The 26,489-nt window shown below is 39.1% G+C and overlaps 1 protein-coding gene across 2 annotated transcripts in view; it reads right to left on the minus strand.

Moving 5' to 3' along the window:
* Window positions 1–22,124, minus strand: part of LOC116909618 (ankyrin repeat domain-containing protein 20B-like) — a 118,964-nt gene extending 96,840 nt beyond the window's left edge. For both annotated transcript variants that reach the window (XM_032913245.1, XM_032913244.1), the window contains exons 1-4: window positions 21,502–22,124; window positions 20,652–20,825; window positions 18,609–18,715; window positions 7,715–7,776 (exon numbers count right to left, since the gene is read on the minus strand). In XM_032913245.1, coding sequence (XP_032769136.1) covers window positions 7,715–7,776; window positions 18,609–18,715; window positions 20,652–20,825; window positions 21,502–21,570 — 412 coding nt within the window. In that variant the 5' untranslated portion in view covers window positions 21,571–22,124. The remainder of the gene's footprint in view (window positions 1–7,714; window positions 7,777–18,608; window positions 18,716–20,651; window positions 20,826–21,501) is intronic.
* Between the last annotated feature and the right edge of the window lie 4,365 nt (window positions 22,125–26,489).

Raw genomic sequence — 26,489 nt, forward strand, 5'->3', positions numbered from 1 at the left:
CTAGAGAGGCTCGGGGCTGGACTCAATCTCCTGTGTGGGATATGTGTCAGCCCGAGATCTCGTAAATAAAACTGCCTCTTGCTGATTACATCAAGACCGGTGTCTCGTGTTTCCTGGGGGTACCCCAACCCGTGACTGGAGCGAGAGTCTCCCCAAAATCTGGGGGTCTTTCAGTCTTTCCATCTTCTGAGATCTTCTTTAATTCTTTCTTCAGAGACTGGAAGTTCTTGCTATATAGATCATTCACTTGCTTGGTTAGAGTCACACTGAGGTACCTTATATTATTTGGGTCTATTATGAAGGGTGTCATTTCCCTAATTTCTTTCTCAGCCTGTTTATCCTTTTTTTTTTTTTTTCCGGAGCTGGGGACCGAACCCAGGGCCTTGCGCTTCCTAGGCAAGCGCTCTAACCACTGAGCTAAGTCCCCAACCCCTCTGTTTATCCTTTGAGTGGAGGAAGGATACTGATTTGTTTGAGTTCATTTTATACCCAGCCACTTTGCTGAAGTTTTTTTTAATCAGGCTTAGTAGTTCTCTGGTGAAATTGTAGAAGTCAGATAAGTATAGTATCATTTCATCTGCAAATATTGATATTTTAACTTCTTCCTTTCCACTTTGAATCTCTTTGACCTTCATTTGTTCTCTGATTGCTCTGACTAGTACTTTTCAGTACTATATTGAATAAGTAGGGAGAGTTGGCAGCCTTGTCTAGTCCCTGATTTTAGTGGGATTGTTTCAAGTTTCTGTCCATTTAGTTTGATGTTGGCTACTGATTTGTTCTATATTGCTTTTCTGGTATTTAGGTATGATCCTTGAATTCCTGATCTTTCTTTCCATGACTTTAACATGAAGGGGTATTAAATTTTGTCAAATACATTCTCAGCATCTAATGATCATGTGGGTTTTTTTTCTATGAGTTTCTTTACGTAGTGCATTATGTTGATGGATCTCCATATACTGAAGCATTCCTGCATCCCTGGAATGAAGCCTACATGATGAATGATCATTTTGATGTGTTCTTGGATTCGGTTTTCTAAAATTTTATTGAGTATTTTTGCATCTATATTTATATGGGAAATTGGTCTCAAATTCTCTTTCTTTGTTGGGTCTTTGTGTGGGTTAGTATAAGCATAATTATGCTTCCATAGAAGAAATTGGGTAGTGCTCCTTCTGTTTCTATTTTGTGGAATATTTTGCACACTATTGGTATGAGTTCATCTCTGAAGATCTAATAGAATTATGCATTAAACCCATCTGACTCTGGGCTTTATTTGGTTGGGAGACTTTTAATAACTGCTTCTATTACTTTAGGAGTTATGGGACTGTTTAGATGGTTTATGTGATCCTAATTTAACTTTGTTACCTGTATCTGTCTGGAAAATTGTCCATTTCATTCATATTTTCCACTTTTGTTGAATATTGGCTTTTTTAGCAGGATCTGATGATTTTTTGAATTTCCTCAGATTCTGTTGTTATGTCTCCCCTTTCATTTCTGTTTTTGTTAATTTGTTATTGTCTCTGTGCTCTCTGGGTAGTCTGGCTAAGGGTTTGTCTATCTTGTTGATTTTCTCAAAGAACCAGTTCCTGGTTTTGCTGATTCTTTGTATAGTTTGTTTGTTTTTTTTTTTTTTTTGTTTCTACTTGGTTGATTTCAGCCCTGGGTTTGATTATTTCCTGCCTTCTACTCCTCTTGGGTGTATTTGCTACTTTTTGTTCTAGAACTTTTAGGTGTGCTGTCAAGCTGCTAGTATATGGCCTCTCTAATTTCTTTTTGGAGGCCCTCAGAGCTATGAGTTTTCCTCTTAGCATGGCTTTAATTGTGTTTGGGTATGTTGTGCCTTCATTTTCATTAAATTCTAAGAAGTCTTTAATTTCTTTCTTTCTTTCTTCCTTGAACAAGTTATCATTGGGTAGAGTTTTGTTCAACTTCCATGTATATGTGGGCTTTCTGTCATTTTTGTTGTTTTTGAAGACCAGCCTTAGTCCATGGTGATCTTCTTGTATCTGTTGAGGCCTGGTTTATGACAGATTATATGGTCACTTTTGGAAAAGGTACCATATGGTGCTGAGAAGGTATATTCTTTTGTTTTAGGATGAGATGTACTATAAAAATATTAAATACATTTGCTTCATTATGTGTATTAATTTCTCTATTTCTCTGTTTAGTTTTTTATTCCATGATCTGTTCATTGATGAGAGTGGGCTGTTGAAGCTTCCCACTATTATTGTGTGAAGTGCAATGTGTGCTTTGAGATTTAGTAAGGTTTCTTTTATGAATGTAGGTGCCCTGGCATTTGGAACATAGATATTCAGGATTAAGAGTTCATCTTGGTGGATTTTTCCTTTGATGAATATGGAATGTTCTTCCTTATCTTTTTTGATAACTTCTGGTTGAAAGTCAATTTTATTTGATATTAGAATAACTACCTCAGCTTGTTTCTTTTGACCATTTGCTTGGAAAGTTGTTTTCTAGTCTTTGCCACTGACGTGTGTTTCCTGTATGCAGCAAAATGCTGGGTCCTCTTTACATATCCAGTCTGTTAGTTTATGTCTTTTTATTGGGTAATTGAGTCCAATGATGTTAAGAGATATTAAAGAATAGTGATTGTTGTTTCCTGTTATTTTTATTGTTAGAGGTGAAATCATGTTTATGTGTCTTTCTTCTTTTGCTTTCATTGCAAGATTACTTTCTTGCTTTTTCTATGGTGTAGTTTTCCTCCTTGTGTTGTAGTTTTTCCATCTATTATCCTTTGTAGGGCTAGATTTGTAGAAAGATATTATGAAAATTTGTTTTTGTCATGGAATGTCTTTGTTTCTTCATGTACGTTAATTGAGAGTTTTCCTGGATATAGTTAGTAGACTGGGCTGGCATTTGTGTTCTCTTAGGGTCTGTATGACATCTGTCCAGGATCTTCTGGCTTTCATAGTCTCTGGTGAAAAGTCTGGCGTAATTCTGTTAGGTCCGCCTTTATATGTTACTTGACCTTTTCCCCTTACTGCTTTTAATATTTTTTCATTATTTTGTGTGTTTGGTGTTTTGACTATTATGTGATGGGAGGAATGTCTTTTCTGGGTTCTGTAGGCTTCTTGTATGTTTATGTGCATCTCTTTCTTTAGGTTAGGGAAGTTTTCTTCTATAATTTTGTTGAAGATATTTCCTGGCACTTTAAGTTGGGAGTCTTCACTTTCTTCTATACCTATTATCCTTAGGTTTGATCTTCTCATTGTGTCCTGGATTTCCTGGATCTTTTGAGTGAGGAGCTTTTTGTGTTTTACATTATCTTTGATGATTGTATCAATGTTTTCTATGGTATCTTCTGCCCCTGAGATTCTCTCTTCTGTCTCTTGCATTCTGTTGGTGATGCTTGCATCTACGACTCCTGATCTCTTTCCTAGGTTTTCCATCTCCAAGGTTGTCTACCCTTGTGCTTTCTTTATTTTTTCTATTTCAATTTTTAAATCATGGTTTTGTTCAATTCCTTCACCTGTGTGGTTGTGTTTTCCTATAATTCTTTAAGAGATTTTTGTGTTTCCTCTTTAAGGACTTCTACTTGGTTACCTCTGTTTTCCTGTATTACTTTAAGGGAGTTATTCATGTCCTTCTTAAAGTCCTCTATCATCATTATGAGATGTGATTTTAAATCCACATCTTGCTTTTCTGGTGTGTTGGGATATCCAGTATTTGCTTTGATGGGAGAACTGGGTTCTGATGATGCCAAGTAGTCTTGGTTTCTGTTGCTTAAGTTACTGAGCTTGCCTCTCACCATCAGGTTTTCTCTGGCTAGTCATACTGTCTCTGACAGTGGCTTGACCCTCCTGTAAGCCTGTGTGTCAGCCTCCTGTAGTCCTGTTTTCTTTCAGCTGGATCTGGGAAGAGTTGCTCCTGGGTTTGTGTGTCCTGACGCCTCCAGGCAGGTCACTTGAAGCAGAAGAGTTGGTCTTACCTCTGTTCTCAGTTGTGTCAGCGTTCTAGGCAATTGGCATCCGGCTCTTGATGCAGGTATAAACCAGAAGGGTCCTTCTTCTGACTGCTCCTAGGTTCCCATATCCAGAGGGCACTAGGCAGGCTCCTCTTAGTCGAGGAATGTGAGCAGAAGTGGCTTTCTCCCCTGAGCTCTCAGGATTGTTTACACTTCTGAGAGTCCAGCTCTCTCCCCCACAGGATTTATGTACAGGGGGCTATGGGAGTGGTTCATCTCTGGGCACAGGCAGAAACTAGAAGTGTCCTGTCCCAGATGACTTCTGCCTTTTTGTGTCCTGAGGCCACCAGGTAGGTCACTTGGAGCAGAAGAGTTGGTTTTACCTCTGCTCTCAGGTGTGTCAGCACTCCTGGCAACTGGCTTTCAGCTCTCAAGGCAGGCAGAAACCAGAAGATTCCTGCCCCTGATTGCTTCTAGGTTCCCATATCCCGATCTACCTTTTTCTTTCTGGTCATCAATACCTTCATTGTCAGAGACAGTCTTAACTGCTTTAATGAAAAATGTCTCCCGACTACCTGCTGGATGGGGTATTCAACAATGGTATTCTGAGGAAGAAACAAGCCACTAATTGGATGCTGTGGCAAATACCGCCCACTTTCATGCTATCACTCTGATGGCCTAGACTCACTCACAACCCCTTCATTTTGGAAAGAGGTGTTTTGGTGTTACAGCTGCCATCATTGGGGCCATCATTGTAGGCATTGCCAGAGCGACAACTGCTGTTGCCTTGACCTAGACAGCCACTATAGCAGAGATTGTCAATGCTGTAGTCTCTAAGCCAGCTGAGGTGCTACAGACACAGGAGTTACTAAATCAACATTTTTATCAAGTTATCCACATTTTACAACAACAGATTAACTTACTAACAGAAGAGTTGACTCTTGATAGGGACATGTCTCTATTGGCCTGTGACCTCAGGTTTCACTCAATCTGCCTAACCTATTACCAGGTACATAATGCTACTAAAGCTTGACAACTGTTGGCTTGAAATCTTGAAGGTAGCTGATCAGAAAAATTCCTTAACTATTCTGTACTGCTAATGAAGAGCATTGTCAACCGCAATGTGACCAGGATATCTGTGCTTTCCCTAGATGCTGGATTCTTGGGAAAAGTGTGAGACAGTATCCTCATGGATAGCCACTTAATGATGGGAGGGATTTTTATATGAATAATTATTTTAAGTGTCTGGCATAGCATATCTCCAGGCAGTGTTTCATAAATAAGGTGACCCTCCAGGTGATGATGGCTCTCGAAAATCCTGATTGCACATCACTAAGGAAGTGATCAAATCATGGATAGCAGAGATTCAAGAGACCACCATATTGGCTGTTCCTCATCTCCCCCTTGTGTGCCATGCCTCCAGAGTGATATCTCTTTGAGAGCTTGTAGTCGATGACAGGTAAGATCCTGGAAGACAGAACAGCCTAAGACAAGCACAGTCCAATGTACTAGGAATCCTCTGAGGAAAGGTCAAAGATATTAAGGCAATGGCATCCAGGCTCCCACTAGGCTGTTAAAATCTGAAATCAAAGGGGTAGAAATATAGCTGGAATGGTGGGGCCCCTCTACATGCTGGGGGCCACACAGCTGCAAAATTACCTCCTGCAAGGGAACTTAATTGAGGACTGCCTGAGAGGCCGAGGACTGCTGGCACAGACAATGTCAGCCAATCAGGAACTGCTGTTTAGAAAAGATACTTTCGCCTTATTTATAATAGCCAGAAGCTGGAAAGAACCCAGATGCCCTTCAACAGAGGAATGGAAACAGAAAATGTGGTACATCTACAAAATGGAATACTACTCTGCTATCAAAAACAATGACTTTATGAAATTCATAGGCAAATGAACTGGAAAATATCATCCTGAGTGAGGTAACACAATCACAGAAAAACACACATAGTATGCACTCATTGATAAGTGGATATTAGCCCAAATGCTTGAATTACCCTGGATGCATAGAACACATGAAACTCAAGAAGGATGACCAAAATGCGAATGCTTCACTCCTTCTTTAAAAGGGAAACAAGAATACCCTTGGGAGGGAATAGGGAGGCAAAGTTTAGAACAGAGGCTGAAGGAACACCCATTCAGAGCCTACCCCACATGTGGCCCATACATATACAGCCACCCAATTAGACAAGATGGATGAAGCAAAGAAGTGCAGACCGACAGGAGCCAGATGTAGATCGCTCCTGAGAAACACAGCCAGAATACAGCAAATACAGAGGCGAATGCCAGCAGCAAACCACTGAACTGAGAACAGGACCCCCATTGAAGGAATCAGAGAAAGGACTGGAAGAGCTTGAAGGGGCTCGAGACCCCATATGAACAACAATGCCAACCAAGAGCTTCCAGGGACTAAGCCACTACCCAAAGACTATACATGGACTGACCTGGGCTCCAACTGTATAGGTAGCAATGAATATCCTAGTAAGAGCACCAGTGGAAGGAGAAGCCCTTGGTCCTCCAAAGACTGAAACCCCAGTGAACGGGATTGTTGGGGAGAGGGCGGTAATGGGAGGAGGATGGGGAGGGGAACACCCATATAGAAGGGGAGTGGGAGGGGTTAGGGGGATGTTTGCATGGAAACCGGGAAAGGTAATAACAATTGAAATATAAATAAGAAATACCCAATTTAATAAAGAAAAGAAGGAGGGGAAAAAAAGAAAAGTAAAAATGCTTTCTTTGGACCAATGAGTCAGGGTGTAAGGAATTAAAGGAGCTTACCAGCACTGTTCAGATGAGCTTACTGTCACATTTCTCACCTGCTCTCACCATTAACCACCTTACCTCCAACCCACCAAGGGCAGGTAGGATCAGGCATTGAGTTGTCCAGGACACAGGCAACACAGCTTAAGGAAAGAATTTCATTTAGATGCACTACCTAGGTGGTTACCAATGGCAAGTTAGGTATTAAAAGATATTGTGATGACAGTTGATAAAAATGTGAACTCTGTAGAGTGTTCCTTCCACTGTCAGAAAAACTATTCAGACTCAGTGGATGTACAGTTAATGCTTTGAAATACAGAATAATGCCTTCTGAACTCACCTCTTTGTGCCCAACTTTTTTCTGGAAATTGTGCTTTACAGCAAGTTAAACCATGTTTTATCATACCCTGATCTATTTAACAAAAACTAAAGTGAAAAAGTTATAAAGATATTATTAATAGGAAGGGTACATGCCTAAAATGTTCACAAAGCTGGTGTCAATCCCAACCACTTCAAAAAAAAAAAACAAAAACAAAAACAAAAAACAAAAACAAAAACAAAAAAAAACAAAAAAACCCAAAACCAATGAAAGAAGAGAAGTGATTGAATATTAAGTTTTATTTGTGGCATAATTACATTTTAGTGACTTTGAACTATAAACTCATATAGTACAAAGTACATTCATTTGCTATGAAAACTAAAAGAAAATCAGTTTTTACAACAGTCCAATTTGCTACAATGTGACTCCTGGGATCCCTTGCCAAATTGCTCTCTTATTTAAATAAAGACAGTACATATATGAGTACCAAAATCAAATATATGACATTTTGACAGTACATTTTCATAGTTAAAATTGCTTATAAATAATTAATTCTGACTTTCTAGAATATTAGAGAAATATTAAAACAACATAACTGCATTTATATTTGATTTGCTTAACTCCATTTGGTGTACTGAATTTTTACTCGTATTTATTTTGTTTAGGGTAGGTAAGAGCAAAAAGAGTAATTAATTATAGAAATCTTACCTTCATTGAACCTGATATGCTTTTTACTTCTTTGTTCTGGCTGTTTGAAAGATGTTTCTTCACTGTGACACATGTTAAAAACAATCATTATTTTACTTTCCATATGAAAAACATTTAGCAGGTATTCTAAATTCTTTATTTTTGAGTTCTTATCTGATGCAGGAACTCACTATGTAGCCCAGCTGGCCTGAAACCCAGAATGTGAACCATGTTAACTCACAGATTTGCCTGCCTTTTGCCTCCTGAGCTCTGGGATTAAAGGCATAGACAAACACATGGCACAAACAAGTTTGAATTCATTCTTCGAAAGTCGATTATGATTGGTGACTGCTGTCCTTACCATCTTTCTTCATGTAGAATGATAAAAATTTAGTTCTTGATTAATGAAACAAAACTACACACACACACACACACACACACACACACACACACGCATGCACAAAAGCACATGCACTCACCCATACATACATACACAGGCACATACAGGGAAAGAAGACAGTAATAGTCCATGTTTTATTCTGATGGCTGTAGTAACCTTATATTTATGTGTTCATAGATTTAGTGCTCCTGTTTCATTCAGCTACCCATGTCTCTAGGGCATGAAGTCCTATCTCTGTCTTGACACTTTGGAGGCATTACGCTGAGTGGGGTGCTCTCTACAAAGAAGGGGGGTTCCATATATCATGAATCTGATTCCTATCCTAAACATCCCTTTGCCAGAACTCTCAGAAGCCATCACATTTTTGTTACTTTCAAGTGGTTTTGTAGTAGTTTATTTGAGTAAATGCTGAGACCACCACCTGGGCGTTTCTTTCAATAGCATTTCTGTGTAATGCTGAGCCTTTATAACTAACAATAGACTCTAAAGTTCAAGAAAAGTGATGCTCTCTCCTCAGCTACATTCTCCCTGGACAAAGCTAAAATGCTAATCTTTATTAAGATCCTCTTGCTGATGAACTACGGTGCAACAGATTTTTCTAGGTTCTGCTTTGGGTGTCACCATTGTCTTGGAACTGGTTATGGGACCTTTGAACCTGCTGTAAAAATCTTCTCCAAAAGTTGTGGCTGAAGTGCAAAACCTTCCCAGATTCTCCTGAACTTTCATCCTTGACCTATTTTCAGTGCTTTTAGCAGATAATTATCCCCTACTCATACGCAATCAGTTCCCTGACATGGTGTTTAATATCCATGTATGATATGTATTCCTGTTCATACGTATTTGTTGTCTATTGAACATGTGCCCCAGTGCATCAGAGGTCAGCCTTGACAGTCAGACCTTGCCTTCTTAGTTTTGAGGCCTCTTTTCCTACTGTTTTGACTTCCTGACCTAACCGGTTGGTCTAAGCAGGCACATTACAGAAAGGAAAGGCCCTTCACTCCTATGTTGATTTCTAGGTGACATGAAAGATAAAATCCCCTTTAAACACAGATGAAGAGTCATGGCATAGTTTGACTCTTAAATCCAAAGAATATACTTGGATTGATAGAATTCACTGCTGGGAAAAACAGACCACTTGAGGGGCAATGGAAAGGTGGCATCCATCTGGGGTTAGAGCAGTATAACTGCATCAACGAAGTTGCTGCACAAGATTTAAGAAAAGACTTTATCATGAAGATCCGGTGTGAAAGAAGGCAAGCAACTGTGCTGTCTTCATAGCCTGATCTGAGACTGAGATGGCCCTAACTCATGTACTCTGCCACAGAAGACAAGAAAAGACCTCAGTCTGGTAACTCCCTGTGAAACTCCAGCTCACACTGAGCTTCACAGAAGGTTTGGAATATGGTGCTGGAGTGAGGACTCAGTAGTGAAGGGAGCTTGCTGCTCTTGTAAAGAACTCAAATTTGGTTCCATGTTCAGTTTCCAACACCCATGCTGGGCAGCTCATTAAACATTTATAATTCAAAAGCATATGATCTTTCTCTACTGGCCTCTTCAGATACCACGTTCTTGGGGAAATACACATATACACATTGATACACACAAACTTTAAAAATAAAGTTTTTAATAGGTGAGGAGAGTTAGGTTGATCTCAGAAAATATGAATAATTATAAAAAGCTCATCTTCAGGGTCTGGAGAGATGGCTCAGTGGTTAGGAGCACTGACTTTTCTGCCAGAGGTCCTGAGTTCAAATCCCAGCAACCACATGGTGGCTCACAACCATCTGTATTGAGATCTGATGCCCTTTTCTGGTGTGTCTGAGGACAGCTACAGTGTACTTGTATATAATAAATGTATCTCTTTCTTTTAAAAAAGGCTCGTCTTCAAGCAGAGAGCTGTTACTTTGGAAATAACAGCTAAACATAATATGTACTGAAATGGAACTTTTCAGTATATTCCATTGTATGTGGCATATGGATCCATAAAGACAAACTTCCTTATATTTAAACATTTCCAGAATTCAATTTTTATAATTCTGAAGTACCAGATTCTGCAGAAAAGCTAGCTATATTTCCACTTTTAAAGTTCCATCTGAAACTCTAAGAACAAAATGTCTATTTTGTACTGCAGACTCTTCAAAAGTTCTGTATAATTCTAGGATGATGAAATTAAAAGCTACAAGTGAAAGGTAATTTTCTGCCAAGTTGGACATTTCAAGAGTCAAACAAATCACTGGGAAACTCTATTTGTTACCCATGGATATGGACGGTATATTTCAAAAGAAATTGCTGATTCTTTAGGTATTAAAAGAAGAGGTCATAGAATTCCTAACTGTGAACGTACTTCCATGATGCAACATATACCAACAACATATGAGGCTCTGAATTTAGTGACACACACTGTCAGACAGCAGAGCTACTTACTGCAGGACATCATCCAGCTACATCGATCTGGCTTATCCTTTTATTTGGTTGATAAAAAATGAACTATCTAATTGCTCTTGCAAAACTCTCCACACCACACTAAACTTAGATCAGTTGGTCTGAACAGCAAGTGTTACTCAGTGAGCTACCCACTACCCACCAGGGTTTTTTCCACACGAGATCGTTCATTAAACCTGAGACTTATTAACTGGATAGACTGCTGCCTGAGGGCCACAGGGATGGCAAATACAATTAGCAACAACCATCTTTTAAGTGGGTTCAATATGAACTTGTTTGCTAAAACTTTACCCACAATATCTGTAACTCAGCTTTCTGGAATAATTTTAATATTTTTAAATATAAATTTTAAAATATTGTTTTCAAACTTATACACTGAAATGATATTATGTTTATGTTTCTAAAATGCAAGTGAGCACAGGCCATTGTTGTTCTCTTCAAGCTCTCTTTTGCACTGTTAACTCATGCCCACCTTCCTCTATATGGCTACCTTGATAATTCCACATTTATTCTCTCCATGGCTTCACTACATACATTCTAACTTTATTAGATTCTTAGATTCTGGTGGATAAATAAAGAGACTAACCTTACACTTAAAGAGCTGTACTGAAAGATACCTCATTTCTAACTTTTACTATATGCATGTTATATTACTGTATATAAACTTTAGGTATATGTCTCTAAGAGTCCTTAAAATCTTGAAATTGTAGATTCTTTTATGTGCCTTCAGAAGAAAATAAACATTTAACTTTCAGGAATGGAAAAAAATATAGGCGAAAAGGCAAAAAATCAAAAGGTAAAATTTTTTAAAAGGAGTATAATAATAAAATGAAAAACCAAAATAGGAAGGGAACAAAAATATCCCACAGAATCATAGTAAATAGAAAAATCAATTTTAAATCCCTCTAATGAGGTGCTAACAACTATTCTTCAATTATCATACAAACTCCTCTACAGGATTTCCCTGATTTTGCATAAGTAAAATCTATGAATATCTGGCCAGAGCTAAATCTGATCTGCCTTAAAACCGGTGATGACAAAAACAAAGTATTGGTTATAGCTGCAATTGTCAAAAATATCAAGACAAGCTATAGGGTCATATAACGGGGTTTCATTCAGAGCTGCATGGCACAATTTAGTCTAACTTTCTGAACTGGTATGAAAGTATGTCTGCTTCTTGACAGAGAGCATGTGCATCTCAGTCAGTCTGGGCAAGAGATGCACGGGGAAGCCAAAATCAATTATAGAATCGTGGCCAATTAGTCAAGCTCTCTGTATTTGGTTCCCTAGAAAATGGGAGCTTACAGGGATAGCAATACTTACTCCACAGCCCTTATCTGATTGTTTGAGGCATATATAATGTGTGTTGCAGAAGTATTAGCTTCTTATCTTTGCTTACCAATGACATCACATATTTAAAAGCCATGAACTCTTACCTAGGTAAAGATGCATGTTCAGTACTGTCATCCACTTCTAAAATGAGGGAGAATGTATTTTATAATAACTGTAGAAAAATATAGTATATTAAAATGGCAAACTAACATTTTTCAGATACTCCTTGGAGACCATTCTATATTATGAAGAGTATTTTATAGTAAATGCTGCTTTATAGGTAATTAATACATTAAGAAATCTTGCTTATATTTTGTTGAATCAGTCGAATGCAGGGAAAAGAAAGTTAATGACATTTATAGCTGAAAATAAATATCTGTGACAATGACTCTGATCCCAACTGACTACTGATTGCCAAAAAGTGGTATTTACTGGTATAAACTGACAATGACAGCACATGGGTATTTTTGTTGTTGTTGTTGTTGTTGTTGTTGTTGTTGTTCTTATTGTGGTAATGGTGGTGGTGTGGTGGTGGTAGTGATTTTGACCAATGGTGCTAGCAAAAATTTTAAAAGAGTAGAATTATTTTACTAAAATATGAAGTGTTTTCTATTTGCTCAGTGGAAAATTATTCACTTTAGAATAGAAATGCCATGTACAAGGAAGATGGATGAGTGGTGACTCTCTTGCAGCATGGCAAAACTCAGATGACAAAAATAGACCAGGGACAATCTTTGCAAAAATTTCCAGCTGCCATTGCAGCAAATTTCAGCAGGTTCACATTCCCTCCCTTTCTGGGAAAGACACTAAGAGTCTCCTGCACTCTAGTCTCGCTCTTCCTGTTCTGTGCAGTGTAAGAAATTTCATGATCAGCTTTCATCACTTCCCATGACAAGAACGAGTGGAAAGACACCTTAGTAGTTCATCAACCTGTACTACGTTTATAGTGAAAGGGAAGAAGAGCATCAGCCTTGGGGACAGAGAAGGAAGTTCCAAGAGTAAGGTAGGACACAACAAATATTTTAATATGGTTATAGATAAACCATTCATTTACTCGTTTTTATTCAATGCCTCCATTTTACTCCCCCTAGGGGATAAAACAATTATGTTTTAAAACTTCATTATAAAAAATGTGTAAAAGCTCAGTGAAAATTTCTTAGCATTTCCCATGACCAGGATAAAGCATTTGAACCCTCAAAACAAATAGACTTGTATTGTGGCTTAATGGCAAAACTTGTCCTCAGTATGTGGGACTCCTTAAGTTAATCCTCATCCACACAAATAAAAATACAATAATATTCATAATAAAAAATACAAAATAAACTCCCCCTTGTTATAATCTGACCCTGTCCATTTCATCTCTTTAGAGAACAGGATCATTTGGATTGGATTTCAGTATTTCCTCACAGAAACATGCTTTCAAGACAAGGTAGAAAGATGATACGAAGACAGTGTTCCTTCCATTGTTAACAAGAAGCTAGTAAAACTCTGTGGACTAGGACAGTACAGTTAGTGCTGTGTACTACACAATGGTGTCATTGGTTCAATTTTCCTTCTGTGAACAATTGGAAATCATGTTTTGGAGCTTGTAAGTCATGGGCCAACATATCCTACATTACATTAAAAATTGCTACAATGTACCTATACAGAAGACATACAAAGTACTATATTAAAAACCCTTTTTCTTTTGTATTAAGAGATATTTAATATACTCTTAAATATCTAAAACTCATATTCCTTGGACAATATGGTTTGATATATAAACTTTTGTAGAAATTATCTCTGCATTTATACTTTATTTTCTTTTTCTGGGGAACTTAAATTTTTAATCTTCATAATTGTGTATTTCCTTAGGATAGACCACTTAGAGCAATGACTTTCACCTATCCCAATTCGACCCTTTAATACAGTTCCTCATGTTTCAGTGATACCCCTAACCATTAAATTATTTTTGCTGCTACTTTATTACTATATTTTTGCTACTCTAATGAATCATAATCTAAATATCTGATATGTAGGATGATCTTAGGTGACCATTCTACCCTTAAAACGTTGTCACTCACAGATTGAGAACTCTGCCTTAGAGTAAAGCAGTATCAGAAGTCCTACCTGTATTGATTTGTGCATCATAAATAAGCATTGATGTTGACTGTTTGCCAAGTGAAGCTTCATTGTGATGTAGTTAGAAAGTAATAGTTATTTTAATATCCATATGAAAAATATTTGCCAAATGTTTGGCATAGGTATATTTTTGAATTCCTAATATAGCTTACATTAGATATTTATTTATTTATAAATAACTTAAACTATGTCCCAACACTGAACTATGAGTCTGTTGTTCCATCCCAAGACACATGACTTGGAGGAATTGGAAATTAATCTTACTTATAAGCATTAATCTGCCAGCACTCTCACCAGCCATTATATGTATAACAACAAACAGGCTTACTGCTTTTGTTACTTACCTATTTGCTACTAAATGTCAAAACATCACCAAATATTGTTATGTGGTGTTGAGTTACATCCTGTTCCAGAATTGACAGAAGAGGAACACAGTCCCTCCATATCCATTTTTTCCTGGCTAAGCTCCATATTCCTGAGGTTTTTAGTTGGTGAACTATGATGCAATAGCTCTCTTTGCTTCCACATTGGTCTTCAATTCTGTTGTATGATCCTGCTCCACAGAACCATTTCCAAAAGCCTCAGCTGACGAGATCCCCAGCAAAGTCAAGGAACTTGAGTCTTAGTTCTTTGTACTCAACATCCTAACCATGGATATTTCAGGAGTTACAGTGCATAGCTGACTAACACAGCAACAAAACAATTCAGAGAGGACAGGAACAAAAGAATACCATGAGTAATAGCATTTAATTGCTATGATATTTTTGACCTAATGTATTTTGACTATTTAAACACCATTCAAAGCAATGAATGATCAGAGACAGCATGGTTTTCTAAACCTCTTAATGTTGAATATAGCATTTGAAAGGAATATATGTAAGAAACAAAATGAAAATATAAAAAGTGATTATAAATTTCATGGTCAATAATGTCAAACTAGGTAGATAATTTTCAAAATAAACATCATTAATGTGTAGTTGACATAAGTAACATAAAATAACCGGTAAAGCTGTGCCACAGCTCTCTGTACCAAGATACCGCTGGGAGAAAGCTGGTCTCCCAGAAGTGCTGACCCACCTGAGAGCACAGGTAAGACCACCATTTCTGCTCACATTCCTGGCCCAAGAGAAACCCTCCTGGAGCTTTCTGGACACAGAAACCAAGAAGTAAACTGAGACAGATCCTGCTGGTTACTACCTGTGCCCAGAGCTGACTCTGTGCCACAGCTTTCTATACCCAGATCCCCCTGGAAGAAAAACATCTCCCAGCAGCGCAGACAATCCTGAGAGCACAGGTGAGAACACAACTTCTGCTCACATTCTTGGCCCAAGAGAAACCCGTCTGGGGCTCTCAAGACACAGGAACTGAGGAGCAATCTGGGACAGGCTCCTTCTGGTTTCTGTCTGCACTCTGAGCTGACCCGGGGCCACAGCTATCTGTACCCACATCCTACTGGGAGAGAGCTAGTCTCCCACTAGTGCAGATACACAGCCTTACAGGAGGGTCAAGCCACTGTCAGAGACAGAAAGACCAACTAATACCAGAGATAAGCAGATAGCTAGAGGCAAGGACAAGAACCTAAGCAACAGAAACCAAGGCCACTTGGCATCATCAGAACCCAGTTCCCCCACCACAGCAAGTCCTAAATACCCCAACACACCAGAAAAGCAAGATTTTGATTTAAAATCACAACTCATGATGACGTTAGAGGGCTTTAAGAAGGACATAAATAACTTGCTTAAAGAAATACAGAGTAACAAAGGTAAACAAGTAAAAGCCCCTAAAGAGGAAACAGAAAAATCAACCAAAGAGGTTATAAAAATGGAAATAGAAACAATAAAGAAATAACAAAGGGAGACAACTGAGGAGATAAAATATCTAAGAAACAGATTAGAAGTCATAGACACAAGCATTACCAACAGAATACAAGAGATAGAAGTGAGAATCTCAAGAGCAGAAGATACCATAGAAAATATTGACACAAAAATCTACTAAACAGATTATAAAAATAGAAATAGGAAAAAATAAACAAACCACAAAGGGAGACAACCCTGGAAACAGAAAACCTAGGAAAGAAAATAGAAGTCACAGATGCAAGCATCACCAAAAGTATACAAGATATAAAAGAGAGAATCTCAGGAGCAGAAGATACCATAGAAAACATTGACACAAACATTAAAGAAAATGCAAAACACAAAAAGATCCTAAGCCAAAATATCCAGGAAATCTGGGACACAATGAGAAGATCAACCCTAAGGATAATAGGTAGAGAAGAGAGCAAAGATTCCCAAATTAAAGGGTTAGTAAATATCTTCAACAAAATTATGGAAGAAAACTTCCATAACCCAAAGAAAGAGATGCCCATAATCACACAAGAAGCCTACAGAACTCCAAAAAGATTGAACCAGAAAAGAAATTCCTCCTGTCACATAATACTCAAAGCACCAAATGAACAAAACAAAGAAATATTTAAAACAGTAAGGGAAAACAGACAAGAAACATACAAAGGCAGACCTATCAGAATCACAACAGACTCCTCAATGGAGACTACGAAAGCTAGAAGATCCTGGGCAGATGTCATATAGACCCTAAGAGAACACGAATGCCAGCCCATGATACAGTATCCAGCAAAACTCTGAATTACCATAGAGAAACCAAGTTATTCCACAACAAAACCAAATTTATACAATATCTTTCCACAAATCCAGTCCTACAAACAATAATACATGGAAAACTCCAATACAAGAAGGGAAACCACACCATAGAAAAAGCAAGAAATAATCTTCTTGCAACAAATACAAGAGAGCCGCACAAACATAATTCACAATTGCTATTCCTTAATATCTCTTAACATCAATGGACTCAATTACCCAATAAAAAGATATAGACTAACACACTGGATATAGAAAGATTTTGCTGCATGAAGAAAGCACACCTCAGTGACAAAGACAGATACTACCTCAGAGTAAGAGGCTGGTAAACAATTTTCCAAGCAAATGTTTCCAGGAAACTAGCTGGAGTAGCCATTCTAATATTGAATAAAATCAATTTTCAACCAAAAGTTGTCAAAAAAGATAAGGACACTTCATATTCACCAAAGGAAAAATCCACTAAGATGAACTCTCAATCCTGCATATTTATGCACTTAAATAAATGATCAACATGCTTAGTCATCAGGGAAATGCAAATTAAAACAACCCTAAGACTCTACCTCACACCAGTCAGAATGGCTAAGATCAAAACAGATGCTGGCTAGGATGTGGAGAAAGAGGACCACTCCTCCATTGTTGGTGGGATTGCAAGCTGGTACAATCACTCTGGAAATCAGCCTGGAGGTTCCTCAGAAAACTGGACATTGCACTACCTGAGGACCTATCTATACCACTCCTGGGCATATACCCAAGTGATGCTCCAATGTGCAACAAAGACACATGCTCCATTCTATTCATAGCGGCCTTTTTTATAATAGGCAGAAGCTGGAAAGAACCCAGATGCCCTTCAACAGAGAAATGGATACTGAAAATGTGGAACATCTACACAACAGAGTACTATTCAGCTATTAAATAAATGACTTCAGGAAATTCTTTGGCAAATAGATGGAACTAGAAAATATCATCCTGAGTGAGGTAACAAAAGAACACCTATGGTATTGCTGGATAAGTGGATATTAGCCCAAAAGATAGGAATACTCAAGATTCAATCTACAGATCCCATGAAGCTCAAGAAGAAGGATGACCAAAGTGTGGATACTTCGTCCTTTCTAGAAAGGGACCAAAAATATTCACAGGAGGAAATAGGGAGACAAAGTTTGGAGCAGATACTAAAGGAAAAGCCATCCAATCTTGAGGATTCATCCCATATACAGCCACCAAAGCCAGACAATATTGCTAATGCCAAGAAGAGCATGTTGACAGGAGCCTGATAAAGCTGTCTCCTGAGAGGCTCTGCCAGAACATGACAAATACAGAGGCAGATGCTTACAGCCAACCATTGAACTGAAAATGGGGTCCCAAATGGAGGAGTTATAGAAAGGATTGAAGATGCTGAAGGGGTTTGCAACCCCATAGGAATAACAACAATACCAACCAACCAGAGCTCCCAGGACTAAACCACCATCTAAAGAGTAACAGGAACAGACCCATGGCTCCAGCCGCATATGTAGAAGAATATGGCCTTGTTGGGCATCAATGGGAGGAGACGCCCTTGGTCCTGCCAAGGGTAGATGTCCCAGTGTAAGGGAAGGTTGGAAGGGGTGGGTGGGGGAACCCTTACCCTCATAGAAGTAGGGGTAAGGGGATGGGATAGGAGACTTATATGGATGGGAAACTGGGAAAGGGGATAACATTTGCAATGTAAATAAATAATTATCCGATAATAAAATCACCAGTAAAATCAGATTATGAATAACAAAGTCAGTATCCAAAGAGGAGCTGGACCCTAGTGCATTCTGTGTTCTTGATATGGTTGGTGTAGTTCTTTTCCAGGTAACAATTCATGGTGTTCCTTACAATATACCTTCAAATTTAAGGGAATCTTCCTCCTATCAGTTTGGTGTTTCTGACTTAAGCCATTGTCACTAACAAGAACAACACGAAGATTGAGAAAAAGAAGAAACCATACCTATTCAACTCAATGACTTCATGTACATCTGCACCCCTCTCTGTTAAAAACTCTGCCATCTTCTCTCTTTTTTCAAATACAGCAAGGGAAAATGGTGTGAAGCCATGCTAGAAAAGAAAAAATGTTTATAGTACAACGTGTTTATCAACTGAAAACCCATCACAGATGTTTATGTACATAAATACATACTCTCCCATAGACCTTATTAACCTTAAGAAGAAGGAAGATCCAAGTGTGGACGCTTTAACTCCACTTAGAAGGGGAGACAAAATAATCACAGGAGGTAGAGGGAGGGAGGACCTGGGAGGGAGGGAGGACCTGGGAGGGAAGGGGGGGGACAGGGTCTGGAATGGGGAGGGACAGAAGTGAAGGACAGAGGGTCAGGAAGTTGAATAGAAATGTGTAGCAGTTGGGGATGGGGAGCTGGCGGTAGCCACTAGAAAGTCCCCGACACCAGGGAAGTGAGAGATTCCCAGGACTCAACAGGGATGACATTAGCCAAAATTCCCAACAAAAGGGAGACATAACCTTCCATGGCCCCCGGTTGAGGGATGGGACCACCCACCCATCTCAAAAATTTTAACCTAGAATTATTCCTGTCTAAAGGAAATGCAGGGACAAAAATGGAGCAGAGACTGAAGGAAAAACCATCCAGAGGTCACTCCACCTTGAGATCCAACCCATCTACAGACACCAAACCCTGATACTATTGCTGATGCCAAGAAGCACTTGCTGACAGGATCCTGGTGTGGCTGTTCCCGTAGAGGATCTGCCAGCACTTGACTAATACAGATGCAGAACTCACAGACAACCGTTGGATTGAACCTGGGGACCCCAAATGGAAGAGCTGAGGGGAGGACTGAAGGAGCTGACGGGGATGGCAGCCCCATAGGGATTACAATATCAACTAACAGGACCACCCAGAGCTCCCAGGGACAACCACCAAACAAAGAGTACACATGGAGGGAGCCATGGCTCCAGCTGCATCAAGGCAGAGGATGGCCTATCTGGCATAAATGGGAGGAGAGGACCATGGTCCTGTGGAGGCTTGATGCCCCAGCAGAGGGGAATGATAGAGCTATGAGGTGGGAGTGGATGAGTGAGTAAAGGAACACCCTCATAGACACAAAAAGGAGGACAGCTGGGGTGGGGGGTTGCTGAGGAGAAACTGGGAATGGGACATTTGAAATGTAAACAAATAAAATAACCGTTTTTGTAAGAGTCGTGATGAGTAGATTTTCCCTCCCTCTGCCTCATTTCCCCACACACAGGTGCCTCCTTTCCTTTGACACACCTATCCCCTGCCCCACACCTCCTGTGAACACCACTCCTCTTCAGTACTTTTCCCAAACATTCACTGATTCAAAGACTCTTACCTAAACGAAGTTTTTCCTTCACTACCCAAAACCCAAAACATATATGGTTCGCATGTCCCTAATGAGTGAATGAGCCCAAGTGGGGTCTCTGGGGCAGAATGCTTCGACCTGTATTTCAAAAATACTTCTCTTCTAGACTGAGAATTATTAACTCCCAAACTGAACAGCATTTCTTATGTACACATACATTTGAAAAAGTTTTTAAGTCTACGGTCATACCACCCTGAACGCGCCCGATCTCGTCTGAAAAAGTTTTTAAAACCTTGATATTTTTTAATGATTAAGTTTCAAAATTGGCCTATGTGCCTTTGACTGTATCTTTCCTTATTTTTCATTCCTGCCTCATCTCTGAGAGACAACCCACCCCTATAACCTCTAACTGCTACAGATTTCTGTTTATTTAAAAATATTTATCTTAAAATTTTATTTATTTTTATTGTTCATGTATATGTGATATAGGTGGGCCCAAATCCACCAATTTTATTTTTGAGTTTTAAAATTAAGCCCAATTCTCAGAAAAAATGTGCTCTTTTCCACTACCACAAATATGAAAAACACATTTGGAGAAAAAATATTTTACTCTTAACAGAATCAGTGAGAATGCCTGAACTTTGGCATGCAGAAAATGGATCCTAGGGTCACTGCTAGTATATATTGGGGTCTTTACCTTTGTTGTGGCGTTAATATCTACTTTGTACTTGAGCAGTTCACTGGCTATTGCTCTGTTTCCATTATACACTGCATAGTGGAGGGCTGTATTTCCAGTAAAATCTGCCATGTGTGGATCAGCACCATGCTTCAGTAATATAGAAACACATTCCAGGTTGTTTCGCTCTGTGGCCTGTAGGTGTTGTTCAAAAAAATTGCTCTTCAAGAAAGGCAAGATAAATATTCTTACAATTGCATTGAATAATTACCCTTGCTTAAGTTATGTATATTACCCCTCTCTTTTGAGACAGGGTCTTGTAAAGTACCCCAGGCTGTCCTAAATTCAAAATCCTCTTACTTCAGTTTCCCAAATGTGAGAGTTTTAGAAGTGTTCTACAATACCGAGATCTATGCTAGTTGACTGGTATTGGGAAGGGAAAGTTTGTTTTGATAACTTGACATAGGCTCCAAGTAGCCCAAGAGGGGAAGCCTAGCTTAAAGAACTGCTTCTATCAGATTAGCCCATGGGCAAATCTGTGGAACGGTTGATTGATGTAGGAGGGACAAGATTACTGGGGCCACGGCATGACTGAACAGTGGCCCTGAGTTGTATGAGAAAGCAAGCTGAGCAGGCCATGGAAAAGGGTGTGAGAAAGCAGCCTTCCCCTGTGGTATCTGCTTCCGTTCCTGCCTCCATTTCCTGACTTGAGCTCCTGCTCTGATTTCCCTTGATGATGGACTGTGATGTGGAAGTGTAAGCCAAATAAACATTTGTTTCCCTGAGCTGTCATTGTTTTATCACAGGAACGGAAAACAGACATGGACAAAGTCTTACCCATTTCTTATTAAAATTGCTGTCCAATAGCTACCTTAATCAAGGGTGTGCAGCCTTCATCGTCCTGGGCATTAACAGTGCAGTTGCTCTTGATTAACAGCATCACCACTTCTGGATGGTTATGAGCACATGCATAGTGTAGTGAAGTCCTACCAATTGAAAGGATACTTTAGGAAATTATGGAATACTATGACAAATGCATTCGATTGTAAATAGAATGTAATTTGTTTCCATCTGAAGTAAGAGTTTCACCTGGGATTTGCTTATTTATTTATGTCTCTACTCAAGTGTTCACTTGTCTTACTAGGGATACAGTGCATGGCTGCCCAATTCAACTGGTCTATCACAAGCTTCATTCCTGCTCAGAGCAGCCTATTTAAATAACAACTCTCAGAAAATTGAACACAGCTTATATTTGAATCCTTCTCTAGGTACTTCTTAGGGTTTCTATGACCTCCAAAACTCAGTTTCCCCATCCATATGATAAGGAACAAACAGTAACTGTCTTACATGGTGCTGCTGTGATGTTTCAGTTCAAGTCTACACAAAGCGTGTACAAGTGTTTCCAGCACCAGACAGCTCAGCATTTGGTGGATAATGATGATTATTCTTGCTACTGCTCTCAAATACAACATCTTAATAAATACAAATTAAAAAATTGTACAGATACATTTTTTATTAACTTGAGTATTTCTTATATACATTTCGAGTGTTATTCCCTTTCCCGGTTTCCGGGCAAACATCCCCCTCCCCCCTCCCCTTCCTTATGGGTGTTCCCCTCCCGACCCTCCCCCCATTGCCGCCCTCCCCCCAACAGTCTAGTTCACTGGGGGTTCAGTCTTAGCAGGACCCAAGGCTTCCCCTTCCACTGGTGCTCGTACTAGGATATTCATTGCTACCTATGAGGTCAGAGTCCAGGGTCAGTCCATGTATAGTCTTTAGGTAGTGGCTTAGTCCCTGGAAGCTCTGGTTGGTTGGCATTGTTGTACATATGGGGTCTGAGCCCCTTCAAGCTCTTCAGTTCTTTCTCTGATTCCTTCAGCAGGATCCGTTCTCAGTTCAGTGGTTTGCTGCTGGCATTCGCCTCTGTATTTGCTGTATTCTGGCTGTGTCTCTCAGGAGCGATCTACATCGGCTCCTGTCGGTCTACACTTCTTTGCTTCATCCATCTTGTCTAATTGGGTGGCTGTATATGTATGGGCCACATGTGGGGCAGGCTCTGAATGGGTGTTCCTTCAGTCTCTGTTTTAATCTTTGCCTCTCTATTCCCCTGCCAAAGGGTATTCTTGTTCCCCTTTTAAAGAAGGGGTGAAGCATTCATATTTTGATCATCCGTCTTGAATTTCATTTGTTCTAGGCATCTAGGGTAATTCAAGCATTTGGGCTAATAGCCACTTATCAATGAGTGCATACCATGTATGTCTTTCTGTGATTGGGTTAGCTCCTCAGGATGATATTTTCCAGTTCAACCATTTGCCTTGAATTTCATAAAAGTCGTTGTTTTTGATAGCTGCTGAGTAATATTCCATTGTGTAGATGTACCACATTTTCTGTATCCATTCCTCTGTTGAAGGGCATCTGGGTTCTTTCCAGCTTCTGGCTATTATAAATAAGGCTGCAATGAACATAGTGGAGCACGTGTCTTTTTTATATGTTGGGGCATCTTTTGGGTATATGCCCAAAAGAGGTATAGCTGGATCCTCAGGCAGTTCAATGTCCAATTTTTTGAGGAACCTCCAGACTGATTTCCAGAATGATTGTACCAGTCTGCAGTCCCACCAACAATGGAGGAGTGTTCCTCTTTCTCCACATCCTCACCAGCATTTGCTATCACCTGAGTTTTTGATCTTAGCCAGTCTCACTGGTGTGAGGTGAAATCTCAGGGTTGTTTTGATTTGCATTTCCCTGATGACTAAAGATGTTGAACATTTCTTTAGGTGTTTCTCAGCCATTCGGCATTCCTCAGCTGTGAATTCTTTGTTTAACACTGAACCCCATTTTTTAATAGGGTTATTTGTCTCCCTGTGGTCTAACTTCTTGAGTTCTTTGTATATTTTGGATATAAAGGCCTCTATCTGTTGTAGGATTGGTAAAGATCTTTTCCCAATCTGTTGGTTGCCGTTTTGTCCTAACCACAGTGTCCTTTGCCTTACAGAAGCTTTGCAGTTTTATGAGATCCCATTTGATTCTTGATCTTGAGCATAAGCCATTGGTGTTTTGTTCAGGAAATTTTTCCAGTGCCCATGTGTTTCAGATGCTTCCTAGTTTTTCTTCTATTAGTTTGAGTGTGTCTGGTTTGATGTAGGTCCTTGATCCACTTGGACTTAAGCTTTGTACAGGGTGATAAGCATGGATCGATCTGCATTCTTCTACATGTTGACCTCCAGTTGAACCAGCACCATTTGCTGAAAATGCTATCTTTTTTTCCATTGGATGGTTTTGGCTCCTTTGTCAAAAATCAAGTGACCATAGGTGTGTGGGTTCATTTCTGGGTCTTCAATTCTATTCCATTGGTCTATCTGTCTGTCTCTATACCAATACCATGCAGTTTTTATCACTATTGCTCTGTAATACTGCTTGAGTTCAGGGATAGCGATTCCCCCTGAAGTCCTTTTATTGTTGAGGATAGTTTTAGCTATCCTGGGTTTTTTGTTATTCCAGATGAATTTGCAAATTGTTCTGTCTAATTCTTTGAAGAATTGGATTGGTATTTTGATGGGGATCACATTGAATCTGTAGATCGCTTTTGGTAAAATGGCCATTTTTACTATATTAATCCTGCCAATCCATGAGCATGGGAGATCTTTCCATCTTGTGAGGACTTCTTCAATTTCTTTCTTCAGTGTCTTGAAGTTCTTATTGTACAGATCTTTTACTTGCTTGGTTAAAGTCACACGAGGTACTTTATATTATTTGGGTCTATTATGAAGGGTGTCGTTTCCCTAATTTCTTTCTCGGCTTGTTTTCTCTTTTGTGTAGAGGAAGGCTACTGATTTATTTGAGTTAATTTTATACCCAGCCACTTTGCTGAAGTTGTTTATCAGCTTTAGTAGTTCTCTAAGTGGAACTTTTGGGATCACTTAAATATACTATCATATCATCTGCAAATAGTGATATTTTGACTTCTTCTTTTCCGATCTGTATCCCTTGACCTCCTTTTTTGTTGTCTGATTGCTCTGGCTAGAACTTCCAAGAACTATATTGAATAAGTAGGAGAGAGTGGGCAGCCTTGTCTAGTCCCTGATTTTAGTGGGATTGCTTAAGTTTCTCTCCATTTAGTTTAATGTTAGCAACTGGTTTGCTGTATATGGCTTTTACTATGTTTAGGTATGGGCCTTGAATTCCTATTCTTTCCAGGACTTTTATCATGAAGGGGTGTTGAATTTTGTCAAATGCTTTCTCAGCATCTAATGAAATGATCATGTGGTTTTGTTCTTTCAGTTTGTTTATATAATGGATCACGTTGATGGTTTTCCGTATATTAAACCATCCCTGCATGCCTGGGATGAAGCCTCTTGATCATGGTGGATGATTGTTTGATGTGCTCTTGGATTGGTTTGCCAGAATTTTATTGAGTATTTTGTGTCGACATTCATAAGGGAAATTGGTCTGATTCTCTTTCTTTGTTGGGTCTTTTTGTGGTTTAGGTATAAGAGTAATTGTGGCTTCATAGAAGAATTTGGTAGTGCTCCATCTGTTTCAATTTTGTGGAATAGTTTGGATAATATTGGTATGAGGTCTTCTATGAAGGTTTGATAGAATTCTGCACTAAACCCGTCTGGACCTGGGCTCTTTTGGTTGGGAGACCTTTGTGGCTGCTTCTATTTCCTTAGGAGTTATGGGGTTGTTTAACTGGTTTATCTGTTCCTGATTTAACTTGATTACCTGGTATCTGTCTAGGAAATTGTCCATTTCCTGCAGATTTTCAAGTTTTGTTGAATATAGGCTTTTATAGTAAGATCTGATGATTTTTTAATTTCCTCTGAATCTGTAGTTATGTCTCCCTTTTCATTTCTGATTTTGTTAATTTGGACCTCTCTGTGTCCTCTCATTAATCTGGCTAAGGGTTTATCTATCTTGTTGATTTTCTCAAAGAACCAACTTTTGGTTCTGTTGATTCTTTCTATGGTCCTTTTGTTTCTACTTGGTTGATTTCAGCTCTGAGTTTGATTATTTCCTGCCTTTCTCCTCCTGGGTGTATTTGCTTCTTTTTTTGTTCTAGAGCTTTTTAGGTGTGCTGTCAAGCTGCTGACATATGCTCTTTCCTGTTTCTTTCTGCAGGCACTCAGCGCTATGAGTTTTCCTCTTAGCACAGCTTTCATTGTGTCCCATAAGTTTGGGTATGTTGTACCTTCATTTTCATTAAATTCTAAAAGTTTTTAATTTCTTTCTTTATTTCTTCCTTGACCAGGTTATCATTGAGTAGAGCATTGTTCAATTTCCAAGTATATGCGGGCATTCTTCCTTTATTGTTATTGAAGACCAGTTTTAGGCCGTGGTGGTCTCATAGCACGCATGGGATTATTTCTATCTTTCTGTACCTGTTGAGGCCCGTTTTTTGACCAATTATATGGTCTATTTTGGAGAAAGTACCATGAGGAGCTGAGAAGAAGGTATATCCTTTTGCTTTAGGATAGAATGTTCTATAAATATCCGTTAAGTCCATTTGGCTCATGACTTCTCTTAGTTTGTCTACGTCTCTGTTTAATTTCTGTTTCCATTATCTGTCCATTGATGAGAGTGGGGTGTTGAAATCTCCCACTATTATTGTGTGAGGTGCAATGTGTGTTTTGAGCTTTAGTAAGGTTTCTTTTACGTATGTAGGTGCCCTTGTATTTGGGGCATAGATATTTAGGATTGAGAGTTCACCTTGGTGGATTTTTCCTTTGATGAATATGAAGTGTCCTTCCTTATCTTTTTGATGACTTTTTAGTTGAAAATTGATTTTATTTGATATTAGAATGGCTTCTCAGCTTGCTTCTTCTGACCATTTGCTTGGAAAGTTGTTTTCCAGCCTTTCAC

Source organism: Rattus rattus, chromosome 9, assembly GCF_011064425.1.
Source record: "Rattus rattus isolate New Zealand chromosome 9, Rrattus_CSIRO_v1, whole genome shotgun sequence".
Taxonomy (NCBI): Eukaryota; Metazoa; Chordata; class Mammalia; order Rodentia; family Muridae; genus Rattus; species Rattus rattus.